Here is a 25,123-nt window from a genome sequence, read left to right as displayed (position 1 = left end):
GAATTAAATTTACGCATTCTCAACAATGCCGACACAAACTGAACATTATAAACTGTCTTAAAAAGTAGAATTTATGGCTGAGCTGTTGCATTGAGCTGCATTAGATCGGTGAATCCTGTAACACAATTTGATTTTCTTTGCACATTTAATTTGTTCACTTATTATTCAACGGTGTGTGCATTGGCGTTTTTTTTTTATGTGAGTTAATTCTTCAGTTAAAGGCCTGAGGCGAGAATTTTTTCTACCGTTGAGTCAGCACAGTGGATCACTGTGCCATCAGGAGGTTGTAACCCTTTACCAATTTCATCAGTCTGGGTTTAAGTGGAGAGTTTTGGTGTCCCATGAAGTGTTAAGTATTTTCTCAGAGGTTTTTTCCACACAGACACTGGAATACTTGAATTTGTTTGGCATGCAGATATACTCACACTTAACTTGCACTGCATCATCTAAATCTTAAAGATCACAATGTGAAAGATATTTTTTTTTCCCCCACCAAAATGGATGCGTATCATTTCAGAGAAAAACATATTTAGAGTGATGTGTTCAAGTTTACTTTCTACTTTATTTTGTTTGTGCCCTTCTGCTGCTTTTTGCTGATGGCACTGCCGATTATTTTGGATTGAAGCTGCCAGTAGCTAATAGTTTGTGTTGATATTCAGTATCTGCAGTCTCTTGCCCAAAAAAAAAAAGAAACAAATATTGAGGGTGGAAAAGCATCTGAAACAGCATTTAAGCCATGATGGGACACTAACCCTCTCCACTCAAAGCCAAACTAATAAAACTGTTTAAGGTGGCTTAGCAGCTCCTTTAAGACTCTGTGAAATGGCATCTTGCTTCCTTGACTTTATGTAATTCCTGTTGAAACAGGATGTTGGGGCGGGGAGGGATCATTCAAAAGTGTAAACCAATGGAATATCAATGAGGGAGAGGGACACACTTTCCCTGGATGGGAGGAGGAGAGGCGGGATTCTTCCAAACTCTCTGATGGTTTTAAAGGCAAGGCAAGTTTATTTGTATAGCACAGTTCAACACAAGGTAATTCAAAGTGCTTTACAGAGACATTAAAAGCAACAAGACACAATTTAAAACAATAAAAACAGTCAATAAAAAGGGAAATAGAAATTGAGAATGATAGCGAAAATAAAATACAGTAAATAACAATAGGCTCAGTTCACTGCCTGAGCTAGACGGCCAAGGGCCCAGGGCATGATAGGCCTTATCACCCCTGCGGCTCCCTGCCACCAAAAGGCAATAGGCCAAGGGTCCAGGCCGTGATGGCCTATATCACGCCTACGACTCCTTGCCACCAAAAAGTGAACTAGACAAAATTTGAGTTTAATTTCAAAACCGGCTCTGTCAGAGATTTCAGCTAGGATAGATAGATAGATAGATAGGTAGGTAGGTATACTTTATTGATCCCAAACTGGGAAATTCCCACGTTATAGCAGCATCATCAATAAAAAACATAAAATAAAATTAAAATTAAAATTAAGAAGTATATACAATAGAGACTAAATACACTCAATATATACACTAAAGACAATAAGGGAAAAGTATATACAATACAATAAACTAACCTAAGAATATGAGATGTTGAAATGTTGAAACGATGGTAGTAATAAATATGAAAAAATGAAATATACAGATAGTAGATGGTATGGCACAGGGTAAGCCACAAACCATGAAACCAGGAAACCAAGTGGCAGAACCCGACGCCCGGTACTGGGATTCGGGAACTGTCCGACTTGATTTAGCCCCATGGCATCACCACTTCCAATAAATAAACAGTTAAGGTGCTGAGTGATGGATAATAAAATAAAATAAAATAAACAAGTAAGATTTCTCTTGTCCCTCTCTTGTCCCTGGCTCTGAACCATCTTGAATTGGGTTGGTCGGGTCTGTTTTTTAATGAGTGTATAGGACGTTGCCCTTAATAATATACCCAATGCGCGCGCACTATTTGCTCTTGAGTCCTTCACTCCGAGTCTTACCGTCCCGCCGGACACAGGTTCCACACACTGGTCTGACTCAGATCGTAATGAACTCTAAAGATCCATCACAGGACGTCTCCCTTCGAGATCTGAATTCACAGCACAGGAAGTAAAAGTGATGGGACTTGATTTCATGAGGACTTGAACGCAGCACAGCACAGTCCACTTCACTTGTGCAAAGGAAGGGGACACTCTGGGATATGATAACGCCTTTAAATGAGGAATTATAAATAAACAGGTCATACAACAAGACAAAGGGTGCAAAGAAAATGAAACTAAACTTCAGATTTTTCTCGTTTGTTTCATATCGCTCATCATAATCAGCAATATCAGGCACGAATGATGGATACAAGTTATTTAATTGAAGGCCAATATCAGTGCTCGTGTAATCGCACTTGCACAGTAAAAATGGCCTTAATGTTAAAATGCTTTCAGCTGTTGCGTGGGCGCTTTGAGCCGTGTGCCGTAGGTCAGAGGGTCAGTTTGCCACCCGTGCTAAAAATACACGCACCCCTGATGCTGTGAAGCACGTCGGATAAAAATATCCGCCGCACTGCTAATATTGTGTTCCTCTACTTCTGTTTCATACGAGTGCATCCCCCTGTGATCCCTCTCCTGTTTAATTACACCCAAAGTTTTAAGTGTATTCATTACCATAATCTCCCATTTAGACTTTTTAGCGCTGCTATTGAAGTCCTGAGTCATTCTTCTTTTCCGTCTTGAGTCTTTTTCTCATTTTTATTTATTTATTTATTTATTTTTTGTAATACAAAATTTCATTCCACCATTATTCATTCATGCAGCCACTCAATTCAAAATGAATTAATTATTTAGACCCACACACAAAAAAAAAATGTATCTGCAAAAGAGCACGCTTTCCAGTAAAGAATTATGCTTGTTTTTTTTTTTGTTTTTTTTTTTCATAGGCACAATGGGATTTTGAAATAATACAAATAGGTTTTTAACAGGATTCAAAGGCCCAGTGGTCATGAAACCCATTCGAGATATACATGACCACACACACATTCAGTTCAAGTGAACCAGAAAAAATTGCAGTTACGCCCCAAATTGCAGTTACGTGGTTTTCCTCCTCCAGCCGCAGAACGGTATTGACTTTCTAAGAAGCGGATTAGTCATTGAGGGATCCGGGGAGGAAATTAGTATTCTGCATCACGGGCAGAGCAGCCTCTTGATTCTCCTCTAAATTTCAACATGTTTAGCCGAATCGATGATAAAGACCAGAAGTACCTCCTTACAGTGTGTTCGCTGGACCAATTATTGTCCACAGAAGTCTCGCTGCAAACTTAAGTTATGATAAATGGACTGTTATTTTTCACTTAGTCGCTGTGTGTGTGTGTGTGTTTGTGTGTGCACATTTCAAGTAGCCTGTATGTGAGTTAGGTAGCATGAGTCGGCACACGTGCATTTGCTTGTGTCACCCCTTTCCGTGCATGAGTCAGCATCTGTGCATCCGCATTGACGTGTGAGTGTGTGTGTGTGTGTGTGTGTACATTTTTAGGAAAAAGATCACTTTTTGTTTTTTGGTAAAACTACTTTGGAGGCGCGAGGGCATTATTAGTGGTAAGGAAAATAGAGACAGCGGCGCAGAAGAAATCCCAGCAGACACAACAAGCCATCTTGGTTAAAAAGTGTATGGGGAGCCACAGTTAACTAATGGGGAACCATGATAGAACAAAAGCACCGTCCCTTGGTGGCACTGTCAAAGATTTACCAAAACAAAACAAGAGCCTGTTATCACTAATAGGATTCATCACACTGTCTGCAGCAAAGCACACAGCTATAAACCAATTGAAACAGAATTAGAAAGAGGTTTTTTTTTTTTTTTTTTTTTTTTTTTTTAAACCAAGATCTACTCGAGAAGGCATTGTGATGAACACAGAAAAAAGTTGCAGGCGAACAACAACTTGCATGTCAGCGAAAACAAAACCAGACTGAAATCAGCATTCGCACGCCGCACCGTGGGCCTGCCGGGCCGCTCCGTTGTTTGTCAAGTCAAGACTCGCAGCTCGGAGATGAACCTCGATTTGCTGCGCCGACACTAAGTTCAGCTCCGACTCTGTGGACTCAGAGGATCTTGTCGAGCGTTGCGCTTAAGCCCCCGCTGTCGCTGCCGCCGCCGGGCACCGGGCGCCGCCGTAAGCCGCCCGCCATCTTGGGAATGCCTGCTTGAAAATCTCAGAAAGCTGCGTGGCATTTCTGTGTAATCTTAAGTGTCCGAGTTCAGAAATCAACGAGAAATGAAGCTGATGTTGGGTGTTTTCTGGGATGCTGACCTATGTAAAAAAAAAAAAAAAAAAGAAAAGAAAAGAAAGAAAAAGCTGGGTTGAATTCGTGTGGATTGCAATTCACTTTATGACTGTTTTTAGATCCAAAGCGCCGTCACTTCTTTCATTAGTGGTTAGGGTTAGGGCTAGTCTGGGAGCTGTTATAGCTACTGGCCATATGCAAATCCTGTGAAACACAAAAATAAGTTAATAATTATGTAACTAGAACATATGCTGTGGTGAACTCACTCCCACACGCCTCTGCGACACACCTGAAAGTGCGCCGTCAGGTTGACCTCATGCACGTGTTTCCAGTGATCATATCCGTTTCTCTTCAGTAGTTGTTTATGCCTCGTGCTCGTTTGGCTGACATTTTAATTGCAAACTGTGTCACTCTGGAAGTCCCAGCAGAGCTCGGCGCTTGTCCGTCGGCCTCCCGGTGCACGTCTCTCCGCAGACAGCAGCACCGCTGACCGCCGCTCCCCGGAGAGGAGCCTCGACCTGCCACAGCAAACAGAGAGGTCACACAGAGCGGGACTCACATCTAGGACACCGTGCGTCCTTGTTAAAGGGACAGTTAACCCAAAGTACGCGTGGTGTTTTCCCAGGCGTATGAATCCAGTTTGCTGGTGTTCTTCAGCAAGAAATAATTCCCAGTGAAACTCTTGAACCCCGAGGGCTGTGGATTATCCTTAATATGCATGTCATTTTTTTTGGGACAGAGCTTCCAGGGCCTTCCATGGCTCATCAGATCCCTTTCTTTTTTTCTCCAAGTGCATGCCCACTCCACTACTCAGCACCTTAACTGTTTATTTGTTTATTTATTATCTATATATTACATCCTAGGTTAATATACATTCACAATCATGTATATACTTTAGTTCCATCTGTATATTTCATTTCATATTCATTACCATCTGTACATTTCACATCTCATATCTCTTTTTCTTAGGTTAGAGCCCTTATTGTATATTTTTAATTTTTAGCCTTTATGGTCTTTATTGTATATATTTAGCTTTTATTCTATTTTATTTAACTTTATTATATGTTTCTACTGTTGCTGCTGGAACACCAGAATTTCCCTGGTTGGGATCAATAAAGTATATCTATCTATCTATCTATCTATCTATCTATATGCTGAAGATGAACAGGTTTTGCATTTGCATTAGAAACATCAGAACATTAGAAAGACCACAGTCTGGATCGGATACATGTTATTGACTCAATCTGTTTTTAAATATATATTTGCTCTATTTGCAGGGTCTAAAAACACCTAAAAACTTCAACATAAGGCTGGGTGATACGCCTAAAAGTGAAACCCTGAATGTTTTCCAACTTGTTTTTCACGTGCCACGACTTCCACCTGATGGGAATGTTTGTGAGCGTGACCGTGTGATTGGTGATTCATGTATGCGGGTCTGTGCAGATGAGTGACTGGGTGCCTCTTTGTGGTTGTTATAACATTATAACATATTGATTTTAGAATTCAGCTGTTTTTTTTTTTCCATCGATTTTACACAAAATTTGGAATTAATAGATTTAATCAATTTATCGCCCCGCCCTACTTCAACATCAGTTGCTGTAGTGCAAAGCTGGCTGGTGTTTTTTTTTTTTTTTTTTTGTGCAGCTTAACGTATTCCACACCACACCAACAATCACAGACATCCTTGCTAAATCCAAAGACGTTAAGCAAAGCCGTCAGCCGCAGCTTTGGACCCAGTTTGAAGCAGAAACTCTTTACACCGATGCATTTCCCCATCTTTTCGGCAAGGCAGTGGAATCAGACGCTCTGAATCGCTTCGGTGCTCGATTACATCGAGGTGGCCGACTGGAATCCTCGCCAAATCCCACAAACATATCTGAATGATTAAATTGCACCGCAGGGGAAGGTGGGAAAATGTCTTTTTTTTCTGTATTCAGGATGAACTGCTCCTTTAAGCGATGAACGCGCTCATTAGCCGTCTCGTTAGCCAACCGAATCCTGCTGATTTTTGAACTCGCCTGCTTCCCTCGGACGAGGTGTGACGCAACCGGAGCGCAACGTGGGCAGCGGAGCGGCTTCCGTCGATTTCAAAGGAGGCGCTCCCTCGATGACTGATGGCTAATGGCTGATGGCGATGACTGATGCCCGATGGCTGCAGCTGGAGCCGGGGGGGGTTTAGTTAGTTGGAGGCAGAGCGACGTGAGGAGCCACCTGATGAGCCGAGGGGAACGTGATCCCGGTCGCTTCCCAAAATCGGTCTTATCCTTTCAGGAGAGGAGAGACGAAGAAGAGCACGGCGACGGTTTCCCACGAACTGTCGTCCACAAAGAGCCGAGCAGCTGAGCTTTTATTTTTGTGTTTGTTACTTAGCGCTCATTTGCACTCTCACACCGAAGTGAAAATGATTTCGCAGGAGTGCTGGGAGCTTTGAATTAAATAATGCGCCCATGCATGGTTTCACACTAACTCTGAACCTCGGTCGGAGCGTGTGTTCCTCAGGTTAGGTTATTTTCCACTGCTGTTTAAATTGTTAATACTTCTGTTTAAATTGTTCATATTTCTAATTTTTTTTTTTTTATAATCCTTGTTTATAGTGTTTATATTGCTTACTGCTATTTATCATGTGTATACTGTACATTTCTTCTAAATTTGCACATTGACCTACCTCTATGCACATTTTACACACCCATGCACACGTTTTTTTCTGGGGTTTTTTTGTTGCACATTGCTTTTTGCACACTGGGTTGTACTTAGATCTTATTCTGTTGTACTCAGATCTTATTCTTTATTTTTTATCTTTTTTTTATTGATTTATTTAATCTGTAATCTGTGGATACTGCTGGAAAACTGCGAATTTCCTGCGGGATGAATAAAGTATCTATCTATCTATCTATCTATCTATCTATCTATCTATCTATCATACCGTTTTTTGGATCCGTCCGACTCGCGTCACATTGTGCTCTTTTTACGAAAAACATCCCGAATTGACACCGAGCCGCCTGAGATCACAGGAACATTGTGCGAATTCACTTTCACCGAAGATTTATGTTGAAATATTTCTTTTCATTTCAGTTTCATGTCTTTCAGCTGCACTTGGTTGGTTTGTGTGTGTGTCTGAGAGAGAGGAGGGTGAGGAGTGAGGAGAGAAAAACAGAGAAGATGAGAGGACGAGAAGAAAAAAAAAGAGAAAAGCGAGAGAGAGAAAGACACCGAGGCAAAGAGGAGAAGAAAAACCGGGGATGGGGGGGGAACAGATATGTGGAGAGGGAGGGAAACAAAGAGGAAGGGAGAGAAAAAGCAGAGAGAGAGAGAGAGCTCAAACAGATTATTTACCTCGGTGGGATAAACAGGGAGGCACATAGGATGGAACGAATTTGAATGACAAGGCAACTGATTTCCCCTAATTGCTTTTGACTGTCTCCCTTTGAACTGCCGGTGCGCCGCGGCTCTGTTTCCAGGCTAACAGTTATCTCCTGCAATCTGGAGTGCTGGTTAATTTCTCCGACAAATATCAAACCTATCTCCACACTGGATTAGCTGCACTTTAATAAGATTTGCACTGCCGCCGCACACCAGGGGCTTTTTTTTTTTCCCTTTTAGCCTCGAAGCCAAGGGATGCCAAACCTGGCTTTGAGGCTCCTCCCTGCCCCGCCCTGCTTATCCCACCCCCATCACACACACACACCACACATTACCTCCCTGAATCTCGTTAAACCCCTCTCTCTCTCTCTCTCTCTCTCTCTCTCTGTCTGTCCACCTGCGGTTCCAGAGACTTGCATAACACACGCTGCAAAAAAAAAAAAAAAAAACAAATAAATAAGCAAAATTCTGTTTTTTTCAAATGCTGTTTTGCTTAAACCGAGTGAGAAAAAAAGCACCGCAAAGTGGAGGGGTTGGGATAATTTCATGTGTCTCCAATGCAAATCAACTTATTTTAACAGCTTTCTTGGAGCAAGTGAAGTAACCCGAAAAAAAGGCAGATCGCTCCACTTTTCCGCGAGATAGTGCCACTTGATCCAAGAAAACTCTCCAGATGAGTTGATTTGCATCGGATTCGAGTGACTCCGGCTCACCCCGCCGCCCGTTTTTCCACATTTGCTTTACATAAGAAAAAATTAGATTTTAAGACTTAATACGAGAACGAGTGACTTGTTGAGAGGGACTTTTTTTTTTTTTTTTTTTTTTTTAGTCATGCACAGCAGAGGATGGAGTGGCTCACTAAGTGCTGCCTGTCAAGACCTCGGCGAAGATGAGCCGTGGACGAGAGTGGCAGATGTTTTCTCTCCACAGCATCCGCAAGCAGCCCGGACCCTTCCTGTCTGTCTGCGCCTTTATTGACAGCTCGGAGCGAGATTAGTCGAAACGTCTGGAAGGGCGAGAAGTGTCCCACTGCGTGCGTCACTTTAACCCTCGCGCAGCTAAACAGCCCTCGACAAGGGGAAGCAGATGTGCGTCGGATACTTTGTAACCTTTTTCCCGTTTATCTGATCATGTCTCGGCTGTCACGGCGCCCGGTGAGAGTTAATGTAACGCCGGGCGGAAACCTCAAAGCGGCTCGCATCAAGATGTAGAATTCACTTTTGTCAATCTGACGGCGGGAAAAAATCAGCGCGTGTCTGCCTTCATCAGGCCAACGCCCTCATCCCCCATCATTTGATTGAGCGGTGATGAAATGAAATTTGATGAAGTCGTACGACGGAACCTCTCTAAAAGAATCTGCCAAGTACTCAGTAATTCACGGAAATACTTTTAGACATGATCCCTGGGAATCTGACAAAAGGTGTTTTTGGTTTTACACGTTCATTTGCACGACATGTGCAGTGTGAAACAATACCCGTCACAAGTTTGGACTCACCTTCTCATTCAATGTTTTCTTTATTTTTCCTACTTTCTACATTGTAGATACACACTGAAATATGAAATTATGCAGCAGAGAAAAAATTGTTAAATAACTCTAAATATGTTTTATATGTTAGATTCCTCAAAGTAGCCACCCTTTGCTTTGTTGACAGCGCTGCAAACCCTCGGCCTTCTCTCAGTGAGCTTCATGATGTAGTCACCTGAAATGGTTTTCACTTCACAGGTGTGCCTTATCAGGGTTCATTTGTGGAGTTTCTTGCCTTATTAATGGGGTTGGGACCATCAGTTGTGTTGTGCAGAAGTCAGGTTACTACACAGCCGACAGCCCTATTGGACAACTGTTAAAATTCATATTATGGCAAGAACCAATCAGCTAACTAAAGAAAAACGAGTGGCCATCATTACTTTAAGAGCTGAAGGTCAGTCAGGCCGCAAAATTGCAAAAACTTTAAACGTGTCCCCAAGTGGAGTCGCAAAAAACATCAAGCGCTACAACAAAACTGGCACACATGAGGACCGACCCAGGAAAGGAAGACCAAGAGTCACCTCTGCTTCTGAGGACAAGTTCATCCGAGTCACCAGCCTCAGAAATCGCAAGTTAACAGCAGCTCAGATCAGAGACCAGATAAATGCCACACAGAGTTCTAGCAGCAGACCCATCTCTAGAACAACTGTTAAGAGGAGACTGCGCGAATCAGGCCTTCATGGTCAAATAGCTGCTAAGAAACCACTACTATAGTCCAGTCATTTTATGAAAAAACCTAGGACAAATTGCAAGAGAAGCAAACTCAACTGATTTTGTATCCTCAGTTTGTCCTGAGGGAGGGAAAAAAAGTCCCAAGGAATCCCATTGGTGGAAAGTTTTGAAAATCACCTATCTGATTTGATATGCGCTAATTGGAATAAATGCCAGAACAGATATTTAAACAGTGAATTAAAAGGTTACTATATATATAGTAACCTTGAATTAAAAGGTTACTGTATAACAGTGAATTAAAAGGTTACTATATATATAGTGACCTTCTAATTCACTGTTTAAACATCTGTTCTGGCATTTATTCCTTATATTCCTTATTAGTGTATATCAAATCAGATAATGTGTGATATGCATGTGTAAACAGAATAATTCAAAGAACTTGTAATTGACTTTTTTTCTTGTCTTTGTGTGTGTAATCAACTTGTGAATTTTTATAGTGATATCTGAAAGTAAAATTTTGAACCTCTTTCCCCTGTGTGTTAAAAAGGCTGTTTTTGGTAATATATGGTCATAAATAGGTGATTTTCAAAACTTTCCACCAATGGGATTCCTTGGGACTTTTTTTCCCCTCACTCAGGACAAACTGAGGATACAAAATCAGTTGAGTTTGCTTCTCTTGCAATTCGTCCTAGGTTGACCCCAATTTTGGCCTAAAATTACTGGACTACTAAGGAGAGGCAACAAGCAGAAGAGATTTGTTTGGGCCAAGAAACACAAGGAATGGACATTAGACCAGTGGAAATCTGTGCTTTGGTCTGATGAGTCCAAATTTGAGATCTTTGGTTCCAACCGCCGTGTCTTTGTGAGACGCAGAAAAGGTGAACGGATGGATTCCACATGCCTGGTTCCCACTGTGAAGCATGGAGGAGGAGGTGTGATGGTGTGGGGATGGTGTTTTGCTGGTGACACTGTTGGGGATTTATTCAAAATTGAAGGCACACTGAACCAGCATGGCTACCACAGCATCCTGCAGCGACATGCCATCCCATCCGGTTTGCGTTTAGTTGGACGATCATTTATTTTTCAACAGGACAATGACCCCAAACACACCTCCAGGCTGTGTAAGGGCTATTTGACCAAGAAGGAGAGTAATGGAGTGCTGCGGCAGATGACCTGGCCTCCACAGTCACCGGACCTGAACCCAATCGAGATGGTTTGGGGTGAGCTGGACCGCAGAGTGAAGGCAAAGGGGCCAACAAGTGCTAAACACCTCTGGGAACTCCTTCAAGACTGTTGGAAAACCATTTCAGGTGACTACCTCTTGAAGCTCATAGAGAGAATGCCAAGAGTGTGCAAAGCAGTAATCAGAGCAAAGGGTGGCTATTTTGAAGAATCTAAAATATAAAACATGTTTTCAGTTATTTCACACTTTTTTTGTTTACTACATAATTCTGTATGTGTTCATTCATAGTTTTGATGCCTTCAGTGAGAATCTACAATGTAAATAGTCATGAAAATACATTAAATGAGAAGGTGTGTCCAAACTTTTGACTGGTAGTGTATGGTGTTCATTTTCACCACCGCATATATCAATAAAATATGTTTTGCTAAAATGAAACACATGCCTCATCCCTCTCTAGAAACATGGATTTATTGACAGCGACACGTCGTTTTTAAGAGTGTTTGCACGATCACCTACGCATCTGCGAACGAACAAAACGTTTAATCCCAGGAAGGGAATTTAGCTCGCATACGATTAGTGCTGCAAGAAGCAATACAGTAAACATGTTGTGCACTTATCAATGATGCAGACTACTGCTTCTAGATCAATCAATAAGAAATTTTTCAGCTCGCTCTGTGTGTGTTGAGTGTGATTTTTAAAACATGAGAACGCAGGGGTGAGACGCATCATTATGTCGAGTCATCTTTATGTCAAATCGGTTGTGTCACAGTATGCCGCCGCGTGTGACACCTGCGTAAACTAACAACTCACTCATGCTGTATTATAATGCTTTCCTTGAGCCAATCAGTTTAATTTATTTAAAGTACTAGATCACAGTGGTGAGATGCATCATTCTCCAGTTTTGTTTTGTTTTGTTTTGTTTTGTTTTGTTTTTTTAATATCTGATCAGATGCAGCTGGGATATAGAGTATGACAGAGAGACTAACAAGCAAATAAACTGCAGATTGGAGTTTAGTTATACAAACATCTCTTTGTGCCAGAGCTAGTCTGGAGGCAAAAATAATTTTAATTGGCTAGGTAGAGCCCAAAAACGACACTACATTAAAAGCCAGTGGAAAAACGCAAGGGATGAGAGAGGCAACAGCAAATATGATGAGGCCTAATGCCATTAACAAGGGGTGCTACGACATAATATGTGATGCACGTTTTGATAAAAAGCGTTGTTAGGTGTAACAAATAAAAGTTCAGTGACAGGAAAGTATGGCTGTGCAGATTTGGGTTTTATTTCTGGGCCACAGATTTCTCTGGCGGTGGCGGAGTGAAATAAATTAAAAATGACATCATTACAAAGTGCAAATAATTTCTGTTTTCTGTGGAGAACTTGAGGAATTGTGACGGGCAAGCTGTCTCTTTTCACCAGCAGAAAAAAAAAATTCATTGCTCATCCCTGTGATACATGCTTTCACATCTTTGCATGGCACTTTATTGAATTTCCTTACTATTAACAGACCAAAGCATCAAGGCCCTTCCAAAGTAGTCACAATGGTGTGCAGCTTAATAGGTGAGCGAGACTGGTAACCTTCAGAAATCAAGACTGCCGTGGTGACATACACTGAAAACGCTGTTTTTTACCTGGGACTTCACATTTCACCTCCAGATTAACTGGTGTCACCATCTTCCACCCCGACTGAAACGCAGCACTTCACTGCAAAAACACAAAATCTTACCAAGATTATTTGTCTTATTTCAAGTCAAAAATGTCTTATTTCTAGTCAAAATATGTCATTACACTTAAAATAAGACATGATCACCTCAGAAGTAACTTGTTTTTAGACAGTTGTCACTTGTTTCAAGTGAAAATTCACTTGAAACAAGTGAAAATTTGCTTGTTTCATTGGCAAATTTTGCCAGTGGAAAAAGTGAAAATTCACTTGAAATAAGTGAAAATTAGCTAGAAACAAGAAAAAAATTTTGCCAATGAAACAAGCAAATTTTCACTTGTTTCAAGCAAATTTTCACTTGAAACAAGAGACAACTGTCTAAAAACAAGTTATCATGTCTTATTTTAAGTGTAATGAGATATTTTGACTAGTAATAAGACATTTTGACTTGAAATAAGACAAATAATCTTGGTAAGATTTTGAGTTTTTGCAGTGTTTCTCTGGTGTTAGTGGGATTTTAGGTCAGTGTTTTTTTTTTTTGTTTTTTTTTTTAATGAGAGTTCCTTCTTTTTACTCAACCAATGAGTTTATTTCTGCCTCGAGAGCAGGAAAATATTTGTCTAACTGGAACCTAAATCTCTAAACCAACAAACAGAAGGAGAACACACTGATCCCCCCCCCACACACACACACACACAAACATGCCACTAACCTGTGTGTTGTGTGTCTCTGGTCTTCAGGGGTCCCACGGGTGGCTCTATCTGCGGGTGGCAGGGACTGCCTGCGAGCCGGAGATACTTGCTCCAGCGACGACACCTGCAGCCCGCGACTGCGCACCCTGCGGCAGTGTGTGGCGGGGGACGGCAGCGTGAAGCTGGGCCCCGGGGCGCGCAACCAGTGCGAGAACGCCATGACGGCGCTGCTGTCCACCCCTCTGCACGGCTGCCAGTGCAAACGAGGCATGAAGAAGGAGAAGAATTGCCTGAGCATCTATTGGAGTCTGCACCAGTCTGTGCTGCACGGTGAGGCTGCATTCACACAAACAACACCAAACAAACCTGGTGTGACTTTTCCTGGTGCTAGGGGTAAGAAAGAGAAGAAGGTGGGCAGGAGCGGGTACAGAGTGTTATTGGGATTATCAAGTGGGTATGTCTTATTATACACGCTTTGCTGAATTAGGCCCATAACGCCTCCGGAGGCTCAACAGTAGATTCCAGGCTGAACAGAAAAGAGGCGATTATTGCGTTAAAAATAGTTTTACTGGGCCTCTGATTCCTTTTTGTTCCTCCCACTGAATTTTGCGGCTTTTGTTTCGATTCCAGATGCTTTGGACCTGAACTGTCATTGTAATTTCCCACATAAAACATTATTCTTTGTGTTATATTTATATTTAAGGCATATAGCATATCCGTGTACCGAGAGCAACTTGAAATCGGTGCAGCGGTGGAATAAGCTTGAATTTGTAAAATCGGTGACATTTCATGCACCCAGGAAGACGTGGAAGCGTCGACGCCATGGCATGCAGATAAAAAAAAAAACAAAAAAAAAAAAAAACAAGGAACTAAACAGTAGAGCTGAATTATATGTGGGCTGATTCAAAGCACAGTGTATTTTTGCTAGTATAATTTTATGCATCACACATTTTCCAAGAATATTTACAGTGGAGACCGTTGGAGAAGTCCTTCAACGACACCAGAAGAAAAGTGATTTTGATTATCATACCTGGACGTGTTTCAGCTGCTGTGCACTTGCGTCTCTGATGGGACTCTCTTCTGTTCTCCCTGAGTCTGAACAAGTGTTTGGAGACTAAATGAACCTTTTCGCAGGAACTCTCCTTCAGTTTGGAGCGACGGTGTGCAACATGCATACCAAAACCCGGACGTCTCTGATGGCTTCATCTGGATGAGGTCCTTTAATTGCAGCTATGTTTAGCCAATACTGTTATTTCAGATTCTTTTTTTTTTTTTTTTTTTTTTTTTTTAAATTCACCCTCTCAGTTTCTCTCTGGAATGATAAAAAGACGAATTTGCAATTGCAACCGACTAAAAGTACCAAATTATCTTGTTTGGCGCTCTGAGGTGACGTTAAGTAACTCTCATTTTCTGTGTTGGCAGGGCTGAGCCTGGTGGAGAGCTACCCCTACGAGCCGGAGGAGAGGGGCTTCGATTATGTGCGTCTGGCCTCCATCGCTGCAGGTGACTATGGCGAACTGCCACGAGGCCTCGAGGGTTTCTCCGCATCTGCCTTCAATTACTTTTGACAGTGCAGAGAAAAGTCATTTAGCCAGCTCTATTTGCAAAACGAACCAAGTTGGTGCCAAAAAAAAAGAAAAAGGCAAATCGAGAAGCGAGTCATATTTCTGCACTGGTAGAGCAGCGACTGGGTGGATGTGCAGGTGGATTTAGAAAGTGTTTGATGAGCAGCAACCCCTCACTTTGCTACTGTCTTGCCTCTGAGCCTGTGGGCAAGCCTGAGGGCTGGTATGTGCTGCTGTTAGCCCCCGAGGCACAGATTAATTACCTATTTACTTTAATGCAGCTGGAAGCCTGGAAACGGAGGGAGGGAGGATGGAGAGCAAGAGCGAGAGGGAGTCGGAGAGGCATGAAGATCAAACACGGAGGGAGATGGAAAGAGGGAGAGAGCGAGAGCGAGAGAGTGAGAAAAAGACCCCCAAAAAAAAGTCAGAGGGTAAGAGAGTGAGACAGACGGAAGCACGGGGGATGTGAGAGGCAGAGAGTGAGACAGGCGGCGAGAGAAAAGGGAGGGTTTGTGGACTAAAAACAAAAGAAGAAATTTTCCCGTCGTAGGTTTGGCAAAGGGAGAGGCTGCGCACCAAACGAGATGTTAACTTTTTCTTTTTTTTTTTTTTTTCTTTTTTTTTTTTTTGTCTCCGGAGAGGACATAAAGTCAAGTATTTTGTTTTCGCTAACAGCAATTACACTGTGGATGAGCCGAGATGAGATGGAGAGTCTGTGAAACTTAAATAATGGCTTAAATGAAGTGATTAGGATGGGAGTCATCCATGCGTGGCATACAATATAATGATAGCCGTCCTACATAAAAACCAGTTTGATGAAGTTTATAATGACAGCTCAAAGGGAGGTGGGGGGGGGGGGGGGGGGGCGGTGTGTGTGTGTGTGTGGGGGGGGGGGGGTACTGTCCAATTTAATAATTCAAATATGTTTTCAGTGCCTTTAGCAGCCCAGTCGGTATTTATGAACATGAACAATGCTTTCCTAAAACGAAAGAGCGGAGAAATAGAAGTCAAATTGAAAAGTTTCCGAAATGAGGTCTCCAACCACTTGAAAATAATGACATCTATTCAAAAAAAAACATTTGCTGACATGAAGGTAGAGCTTGTTTTGTTAAAAAATATATATATATATATATTTATGGTATTACCTATTTCAAGCCCTCCACCTCAGGACAGCTAATATTATGAGAATGAAACCGTGGCTATTTTTACACTCGTACTGGGGAATGAATTGCACAAAGCATATTTGTCTAAAAATGGACATGGAGTCTTTTGTGTTAAACTGTGTCTGAGCCGATCTGGAGGGGATGAATGGGAAGCTCAATGCAGGCCAGCACAATGTTTGCCTGACGCTGTACAACCAAACAAGCTATATTTACCCGTACACCGTCCCTGGTGAAATTAGTCCCAAATGACAGCGAGAGATAGCGAGCTCTTGTTTACCAGGCCGGCCGCCGATCTGTGCTGCTTTACACCAAAGGGACAAGAAAGGCAGCGAATGCGATGGGAGCGAGCGCGGCTTTCTCTGGACGCAGCGCCTCAGACAGTTTGTGTTTTCCTCCTCAAGTTTTGATTTCTCCCTCTCTGCGGGTGGGGAGACGTCCAGCACCCGACATCAAAATTTAATACAGGCAAATAGGCCGATTTAGGCTGTTAAGATGGATTTTTTTTTTTTTTTTTTTTACACAGAAATCTTGTATAGGAAAGCTCTGCATTGGGTTTAGTGCTTACAGAGGAACCTGGGGGCCGCATTCACAAACGTATTCTCAAAATAAACTTGTAAGAAATGACGTAAGAAGAAAAGAAGAAGGATCTTAAGTGCAGTTTTTCAAGATTTTCAGTCTCATTTCAGACAAATTTCTTTAATTTTCTAACTAATGAACAGAGTTAATAAGCATCAGGCTTATTACCATTGAGGCACGGAGGCCAAATTTAAAGTTTCATTAATTAAAATAGGCATTGTCAAGATAAATGTGCAGAGGAGTGGCAGTAAGGATAATAGAAAACACGGTTTCATATATTAGGCTGCAAATCCATTGTGTCGCGTCGTGAAATCCATCCAACTTAAGGGACAATTAAATCGTGCGCATATAATCAAAATAACACTTTATTTACATAGCAGCTTTTGTGCAAAATTGCAGTACAAAGGGGCTTAACAACACAATGAAAATACAACAATGCAATGAAGACACAGCCATGCATAAGGAATGATAAAATAAGAAATATGAGATATGAAACTTCTTCAGCTATGAAAAAAAAAAAAAAAAATTATACCTAAATTTGATACCTTATTTTTAGTAGATATGAGAGGTCCACCTGTTTGGTCCTGCACCAAATGAAGCTTTACAGTAAATGTTAATCTTAATACCAAAAATGTCTAAAACTTGTTTAACAGTTTAAAAATAGACTTAGCAGCTTAAAGTTAGAGAGTTGGAGAGAAATCAAGAACAAGAGACGGTTCATTTTTTTTTTCTTAGTCTTTTCTTAGGCAGAAACAGAAGATGAGAGAATAAAGTTAAGGCAAAAAAAAAAAAAAAAAAAAAAAAAAGTGGCACTTGCGAGGATTTTTTTTTCTCCCTCTTGTTCTCTTGTTTTTTTATGAATCCGGCTGCCGGTTGTCAGGGAAAAGGCGGGGGCGGGCGGAGGGGGGGGGGGGCTGTATTTGTCATTGAGGTTGTCAAGTGGGCACCTCGCATCAAGTTGTTTCATTGAATTAGGCCCACAGCATTTTCCCAGAAGGCTCAGCAATAAATGCCGGCTTCCCAGCAACCACCTCTGCTCTCTAACCGGTCTCGACAATGAGCCGACCTACACTCACCTACGCCGGCAGCGCTGCACGGCGAGCTGACAGCGAGCGCACCTACACTCAGACTCGCGTGTTCACGGGTATTCCCACGACATTTTCGGCGAATAATGTCCAAATCCACCGTGAATCTCGACAATATATTGCACTGTGGATTTGGATATCGGCTCCGCACCAGGAAGCGTGCCATCGGTGATTCCCGGAAAATCAAGGTGGATGCTGTGACTTTCACCTTTTTTTCTCCTGAGCCAATTCATTTTCTATGGGTTGTAATGCACTTTAATATGGTGTCACATCCCAGATTTGGGGGATGGGTGGGATGGGGTAAGCTGCTCTCCTCTGTCTGTGCATATGGGAGACTGTGTGTGGCTGTAAATGTTCACTAATGCATGCAAAAAAAAATACCATATGGAAGCACTTAAATGGAGCGGCGGTCGCCTTTAACACGCTAAAACATCTCTTCGGTGACCTTCCGCGTAAGCCGCTTATTTAAAATGACGCCGCTCGTTTGAGGCCGCGCTGAATTACGGCGGCGCACGACCCGCGCCGCGCAGCCTCCCCGTAAATTCCTCTCCCAGCGACTTCACGGGAGGTCAGGGTGGACGTCCACGCCGCGCATTTTGACAAGTCAAACTGCCAAAACAACAACGATGTGATTAATGGATGTTTTCCCGCCCGTACAGCGTCTCTCCGTCAGACAGAGCGGTGACCCTTTTCAAAGGCACGGGGAAGACTCACGGCTCGTCGTATTTCTAAGGGAAAGTCTACCACTAGTTGAACATTTATTCCCGATACCAATTACAGCTGTCCCTCGCTGTAACGCGGTTCACCTTTCGCGGCCTCGCAGTTTCGTGGATTTTTTCTAGTGCAATTTTGCATGTTTTTTTTTTTTTTTACTGGACTTATTTTTCTACGAAGGTTTGAACTTTGAGAGTTTAAACAAGAGAGAAAAGTGAGAAAATGTTAATGCCTGTCTGAGAAAAGTGTATAAAGTGTGTAGTGAGGGGTTTTACAGCCTTAAAACATCTAGAATAATTGTAAAAAAAAAAATAAAGCTGACTACTTCGCAGATTTCGCCTATTGCGGGTTATTTTTAGAACGTAACTCCCGCGATTAACGAGGGACCAGTGTAACCAGTAACGCCTAGCCAAGTCAGATATAATTAGAAAGCTGCTGCTGGAACACCAAGACTTTTTTAGCACATCCAGTGGCCCTCCAAGAGCGCCTTAATTAGCGTTTCCTTTCTTAGTCTAGTCATTTTATGAAAAAACTTAGGACAAATTGCAAGAGAAAAAAACTCAACTGGTTTTGTATCCTCAGTTTGTCCTGAGTGAGGGGAAAAAAAAGTCCCAAGGAATCCCATTGGTGGAAAGTTTTGAAAATCACCTATTTATGACCACATATTACCAAAAAACACTGTTTTTAACACACAGGGGAAAGGGGTTCAAGATTTTACTTTCAGATATCAATATATAAATTCGCAAGTTGATTACACACACAAAGACAAGAAAAAAAGTCAGTTACAAGTTCTTTGAATTATGCTGTTTACACATGCATATCACACATTATCTGATTTGATATGCGCTAATAAGGAATATAAGGAAGAAATGCCAGAACAGATATTTAAACAGTGAATTAAAAGGTTACTATATATATAGTAACCTTTTAATTCACTGTTATATAGTAACATTTTAATTCAAGGTTACTATATATATAGTAACCTTTTAATTTACTGTTTAAGTGTCTCTTCTGTCATTTATTCCTTATGTTCCTTATTAGTGTATATCAAATCAGATAATGTGTGATATGCATGTGTGAACAGAATAATTCAAAGAACTTGTAATTGACTTTTTTTCTTGTCTTTGTGTGTGTAATCAACTTGTGAATTTTTATAGTGATATCTGAAAGTAAAAGTTTGAATCCCTTTCCCCTGTGTGTTAAAAAGGGTGTTTCTTGGCATAATATGGTCATATATAGGTGATTTTCAAAACTTTTCACCAATGGGATTCCTTGGGACTTTTTCCCCTCACTCAGGACATACTGAGGATACAAAATCAGTTGAGTTTGCTTCTCTTGCAATTTGTCCTAGGTTGACCCCAATTTTGGCCTAAAATTACTGGACTATCTGGCTTTTTCAAGTAAATCCACCTCGGCTGTGAAGTGGAGCAGCGGCAGTTTGTGCTTTCCTTGTGAAGTGCGTCCGATGCAACAGGTTGGCCACAAAGTGCTGCACCACGACTGCACCGAGGAGCCAGATACAAATAAAAACGAGAGTTAGGAGAGGCGACTCGCTGACACCGAACAGACGAGATCAAGCCGAGGGGCAGAGGCGAGGCTCTCTGTTGTCTGTCGGCTTGATGGTTTTTAATAACAGCCCGCTAACCAGCCTTTCTGCGGTTCAGTCACCTCTCTGCAGGACACAAGAGGCTGTCAGCGTCTGGTCCCGACTGTCTCCGGGCCTGGAAGACCACACGTTAATAGGAGATTTTCAGTTTGAACGCCGCTTTTAACTAGTGTTTGTTTGGCCCCCACCCCGCCTCCAGCTCACTACCTAGGCTTCAAAAAATGGGATTTCAAGCAGTTGCTCGCTCGCTTCACCCATTCCGTTAGAGACATACACTATTCTTGGATATTCTCCGGCTGTGCAGCAAAAAAGGAGAACAAACAGCATACGAGGGCAGCTGCCTAAATGTTAGAGAGCCGGGCCTGCGACTGGAAAAAAAACAAGGCAGGGAGGAAGTGCAACTCAGCCTCCAGCGGCTCCAGTGAACTCCCAGTGGCCAGCGGCAGAGCGGCGTGGCTCAGGGCTGCTCCGAGGTACGAAAACATGAAAGCCACGAATGTGAAGCAGGAATCTCTCTGCAAAAAAAGAGCATGCACGCTCAGCAAAATCCTTAAAAATCAATACTGGTTAGGAAACACAATAATGAGGATTTTGTTATGAAAAATGAGAATATTCCCGTTCCCAAGCATTCGGCCGGCTGGATGCATTTTGTCATCCCGCCCTGCGGTTCCGGCAGGTCCCGCTGACCCCTCCCCACCCCCCCCTCCCGCCTCGCCCCATGGCTGCTTAGCGGGCTAAGTTGGAAATAACCTATGCTTTGTGATGGGTTGTTAGCTCGCTCTCCAAGGCCATTCATATTTCATATGACAGCTCAGTGAGAGATCAACTCACCGGGAGACGCAACTACAGGCAGTTTACAAACTAATGAGCAGCGCTGTCTGCCAGAGGAGTTGAGCGTCACTCTGGCCATATTGACTGGAAGGTCACTTTGGTAAAAAAAAAAACACACATGTTGATGGATTGGGAGATAATGTAGATTTACAAAAAAAAAAAAAAAAAAAAATCGTCAGGGGTTTTCTTTTGCCTCCGCAGAGACGGCTCATTACATAGGAAGGCAGTGGGGGCAGTGGCAGATGAAGTGAATGGGAAATGCAGGAGGATGAGGATGAGTTGAGGATGGATGGATGGATGGATGGATGGATGGATGGATGGATGGATGGATGGATGGATGGATGGATGGAGTGACAGTGCTGGCAACAGAGAGCCGAAAGAACACAAAGAAGGACTAAGTTGTGAGAATGTGGAGAGGAGGGAGTCAGGTGAGTGAGGGATGGACTCATAGATGGAGTCGGAGCGAGTGAGGGAAAGATGGATGGATGGATGAAGGGGAAGGAGCAGTAATTACAGAGCTTGTTGTGAGGTTGGAGAGATGGAGGAGCCGCTTTTTCAGTGCTGCCGCTCTGCATTAACCCGGCAGAATGAAATATTCAGCCATTAGGCCTCGGCTGAAACACACCCAGCGCTCAAGCTCATTCAACATTTAAACGCTATTCATGTTCTATTCATTACAAGGGGGGCGATTACATATAATCATCATTTTGGTTTAGTTTGTATTTAAGACACTGGGAAAGAAAAATGTTTTTTTCATCCGCGCAACACTGCATCTTATTCGGGAGGCGAGAGAGGCAAATCAATACTGACTCCAATTAGGCTTCGGGATCATTGGTAAACATTGCCTAGGTTTTGATTTTCACAAACCGCAGAGAGGGATGAAAGGCGTTCTGGCTGCATTTTGTGTCTCCTTCTCCTTCCAGAGTCTGAGGTAACCACGGTGAACCGCTGCCTGGACGCCGCCAAGGCGTGCAACATCGACGAGACGTGTCAGAAGCTTCGCACGGAGTACGTCTCGGCGTGCATCCAGCCCTCGGCCCGCTCGGGGCCGTGCAACCGGCCCAAGTGCAACAAGGCGCTGAGGAAATTCTTCGACCGCGTTCCTCCGGACTACACCCACGAGCTGCTGTTCTGCCCCTGCACCGACACGGCCTGTGCGGAGCGCCGCCGGCAAACCATCGTGCCGGCCTGCTCCTACGAAGACAAGGACAAGCCCAACTGCCTGGCTCAGCTGCGCGTCTGCAGGGCGGACTACGTCTGCAGGTAGGAGCGCCGCTTTGACACGCCGCCCGCCGCCGGGAACGCCTCGCACTTTTCTGAGTTGGCATCACTCGACTCGCTGAACGGGTCATTTGCGGGAGATTGCTGTGACTCGGCCGCTGTGTCGTGTGTTTTCCCCGCTGCAAACTGAAAAAATCCCCCAGGACAAAAAATGTTATCGTGCATCTCATAAGGTCTAATTATTCGACTGTGTTTAATGAATTCCATTGTTATACTCATTAACTATGTTTAATTAGTTCAATTAAAGTCTGCATTCATTTCCGGAGAGATGCAGCCGGGCAACCGGCCGCCTTATGAAACGGTCACTGTCGCTCGGGAGAATCACATGAATTTCCTGGCGAGGCGGCGTGAAACAGTTTGCTGGAGGTTGACCCCGCTGTACGCACTCAAGATAAGCTGTTATCTGAATGGGCGTATTTATTTGTGCATTAAACCTCTGCGAATGTGAGACGCTCATAAAAAAAAAGCCAACAAAGATTTCATTTCTTTTTTTTATATATATAACTTTTTTTTTTTTATTATTGGATCTTCAGCTCAAACAGCATTTATACAGTAATTGCACTTGTAAGTTATTTGGCGGGAGTATAGAACTACATCTCAAAAAGAGCAATGCAATCAAATGAGAAACTGAAACATATTAAAAAATAAAGAAAGAAAGTCATTCAAGTCTGAGTGTAAACAACGCCCGTTCTCAATCAGAAAATGAATGAACGCCTCCCGAGGGCATTGATATTCTGACGGCGTGTATCGCTCCATCGCCGGAGACTGAAAACACCGAGTTCTCAGACCCATCCAGTCGGCCTCTTCTCTCCGACAGCGAGCGGTCGCCAGCGTTTAATCTAGTTCCTCTTCAAATGTCAGGAAGACAAAGGGCTTCATCTGTCACGGCTATCGATCAGTCATTATTCTCCGCCGCCGTGCGTCCCAAGGCCCCCCCCCCCTTCGCCGAGCGCCAATCCCGCACCCGTCGGCCGGCATTAACCGCCCGCCTGCAAGAGGATGCCTCCACTTAGCTCACACCCTGTGAGTTTTACGCACATCATTACGGCGACATGACAAATGCGGGGCGTCGCGGCGTCCCGAGGGGGATCCCGTCGCAAATGCCGGTCGACGGGGGCCGATGATGCGATATGATGGCCGCGATGGCCTTGTGCGATGATGGTGATGAGGCTCGATGTCTGTCTGGGCGGCTGGCAGGGGAGGTGAAGGAGGGGAAGGCAGAGGCAAGGCTGTGGGAGGATGTATTTATACGGTAGATCCATATTTGTCTAATCTCCTCGCGGCCAGGCCTGCCAGACAGCACCCACGGTATTTAGAGAGCGCAGCCAAGGTCTATCTTTGCCCCTCATTGACTCTTCACAGCCTGGCAGCCTTCCAGAAGATGACTGGCTGGGTCATCAGGGGGAAACGGGGAGAATGACAAAGAGGGATAAATGTCACGGAGGGTGACTGGAGTGCACGGCGACTGGCGTGAAGCTGAGGGATTACAGGGCACGGGCGTCTGGCGGGGTGCAGGGGAGGGAACGCGGGACCGTCGCGGGTTTACAGATCCACATCCACTCCAGAACAGAAAGCGCTGGCACGGGTCGGCTCTCGGTGGCACGATCTGTGCCGCGGCTAAATGATGGATGGCATGTTATCGCTCCCACAGGTCCCGCTGGGCACAGTTCCAGTACGACTGCCAGCCCTCCGAGAAGACTGCCAGTGGCTGCAAGCAGGAGAACTACGGGGCATGTCTCCTGGCGTACACCGGCCTGATAGGTAAGGACTAAATCTCCCCCCCCCCGCGCCGGCTCCAGCTCCAGCTCGCCCGCCCGCCTCCCTGATGGATAGGGAACAAAAATGTTTAGGGGGAGGCGGAGTGAGCTGACAGGTGCAGCGAACGGGGCTCAGAAGAATGAATCAGAAGGTTGCGATGAGCAGCGCCGGCGCCGTGATCGATGCGGCGCTGATTAATGTGGCTGCGGCGTGCCCGGCCAAGTCGTCGGCATTATGAGTGGTGCAATTACAACTATTGACCGCTGTTTTGGGAGAATTATCCAGCGTGACGACCAGCGGGAGAGGGTGGAGGTGTAGAGTGCAGCTTACTGTAGTCATGATAAAAAAAAGACGTAACGACAGATCGCACGGCGCACAGAAGGTGGTTTAACCTCCTGGCGTACACATGCATGGACATCACATTTTGGGTTATTTTACTGTAGTAGTTAATTCTGCTTACCTGTATGTGGACCCTTACACTACCTACCACTACTTGTTTTATATTTTGTTACATGCATATGATGCCTTACTGTAGCTGTGACTGCCCAAAGGGGGCAAACATGTTGTTACTTCATTTTGGGGTTTTTTGCACTGTGATATTCAAAACACGTTCAAAAATATGTTTGTATGTGTTATTAGGACAAAAACTGCAATGTTCAGGGTGTAAAATAAAGACTTTTGCACTCTATTACACAACGGCGACTTTATTGTGTTTTAAGGAAATTGAGAACCAGTGTCCACATATTTGGACGTCATTTTCCTCTAAAACTACACCATGTAAAAAGACGATGCTTAGTTTTATGCTTATCAGGGTCCAATAAGCCAAAATAGAATCATATGCATATCAAACGAGAGCCCGGGTCTTAAGAGGTTAAAAAAATCCCCCAGTTTGAGCAGGTCGTCGGTGCCACTCCGGACTGGTGACAACAGAGAAAAGAGGTAGTTTTGTTTTGTGAGGGAATGGAGGTGACAGATAAAGGAGGACAGAGGGAGGGCTGTGTGCAGCAGTGACTGGCTATTCTAAACAACTCAAGTCGAAGTGAGAGTCAAAGGTGTTGCTGTTTGGAAGTCTGGGACCCAGAAAATCGATGGAGGTAAATCAGAACTTTTTTTTTTTTCTTTTTTTTTTTTTTTGTTGTTGCCACGCCGCCTCAAAGTGCAGCAATTTTATTTCCCACCTCCTTTAAAAAAT

The 25,123-nt window shown here is 43.5% G+C and overlaps 1 protein-coding gene across 1 annotated transcript in view; it reads left to right on the top strand.

Moving 5' to 3' along the window:
* Window positions 1–25,123, top strand: part of gfra4a (GDNF family receptor alpha 4a) — a 169,753-nt gene that overhangs the window by 124,964 nt on the left and 19,666 nt on the right. Inside the window, exons 2-6 of the mRNA XM_030044717.1 lie at window positions 13,401–13,682; window positions 14,775–14,855; window positions 21,344–21,354; window positions 21,824–22,155; window positions 23,825–23,934. Of these exons, the coding sequence (XP_029900577.1) occupies window positions 13,401–13,682; window positions 14,775–14,855; window positions 21,344–21,354; window positions 21,824–22,155; window positions 23,825–23,934 (816 nt within the window). The remainder of the gene's footprint in view (window positions 1–13,400; window positions 13,683–14,774; window positions 14,856–21,343; window positions 21,355–21,823; window positions 22,156–23,824; window positions 23,935–25,123) is intronic.

This window comes from Myripristis murdjan, chromosome 22 (genome assembly GCF_902150065.1).
Source record: "Myripristis murdjan chromosome 22, fMyrMur1.1, whole genome shotgun sequence".
In the NCBI taxonomy this organism is placed as follows: Eukaryota; Metazoa; Chordata; class Actinopteri; order Holocentriformes; family Holocentridae; genus Myripristis; species Myripristis murdjan.
Note: the sequence above shows the minus strand (reverse complement) of the source record. Positions and strands in the feature narration are given on the sequence as shown.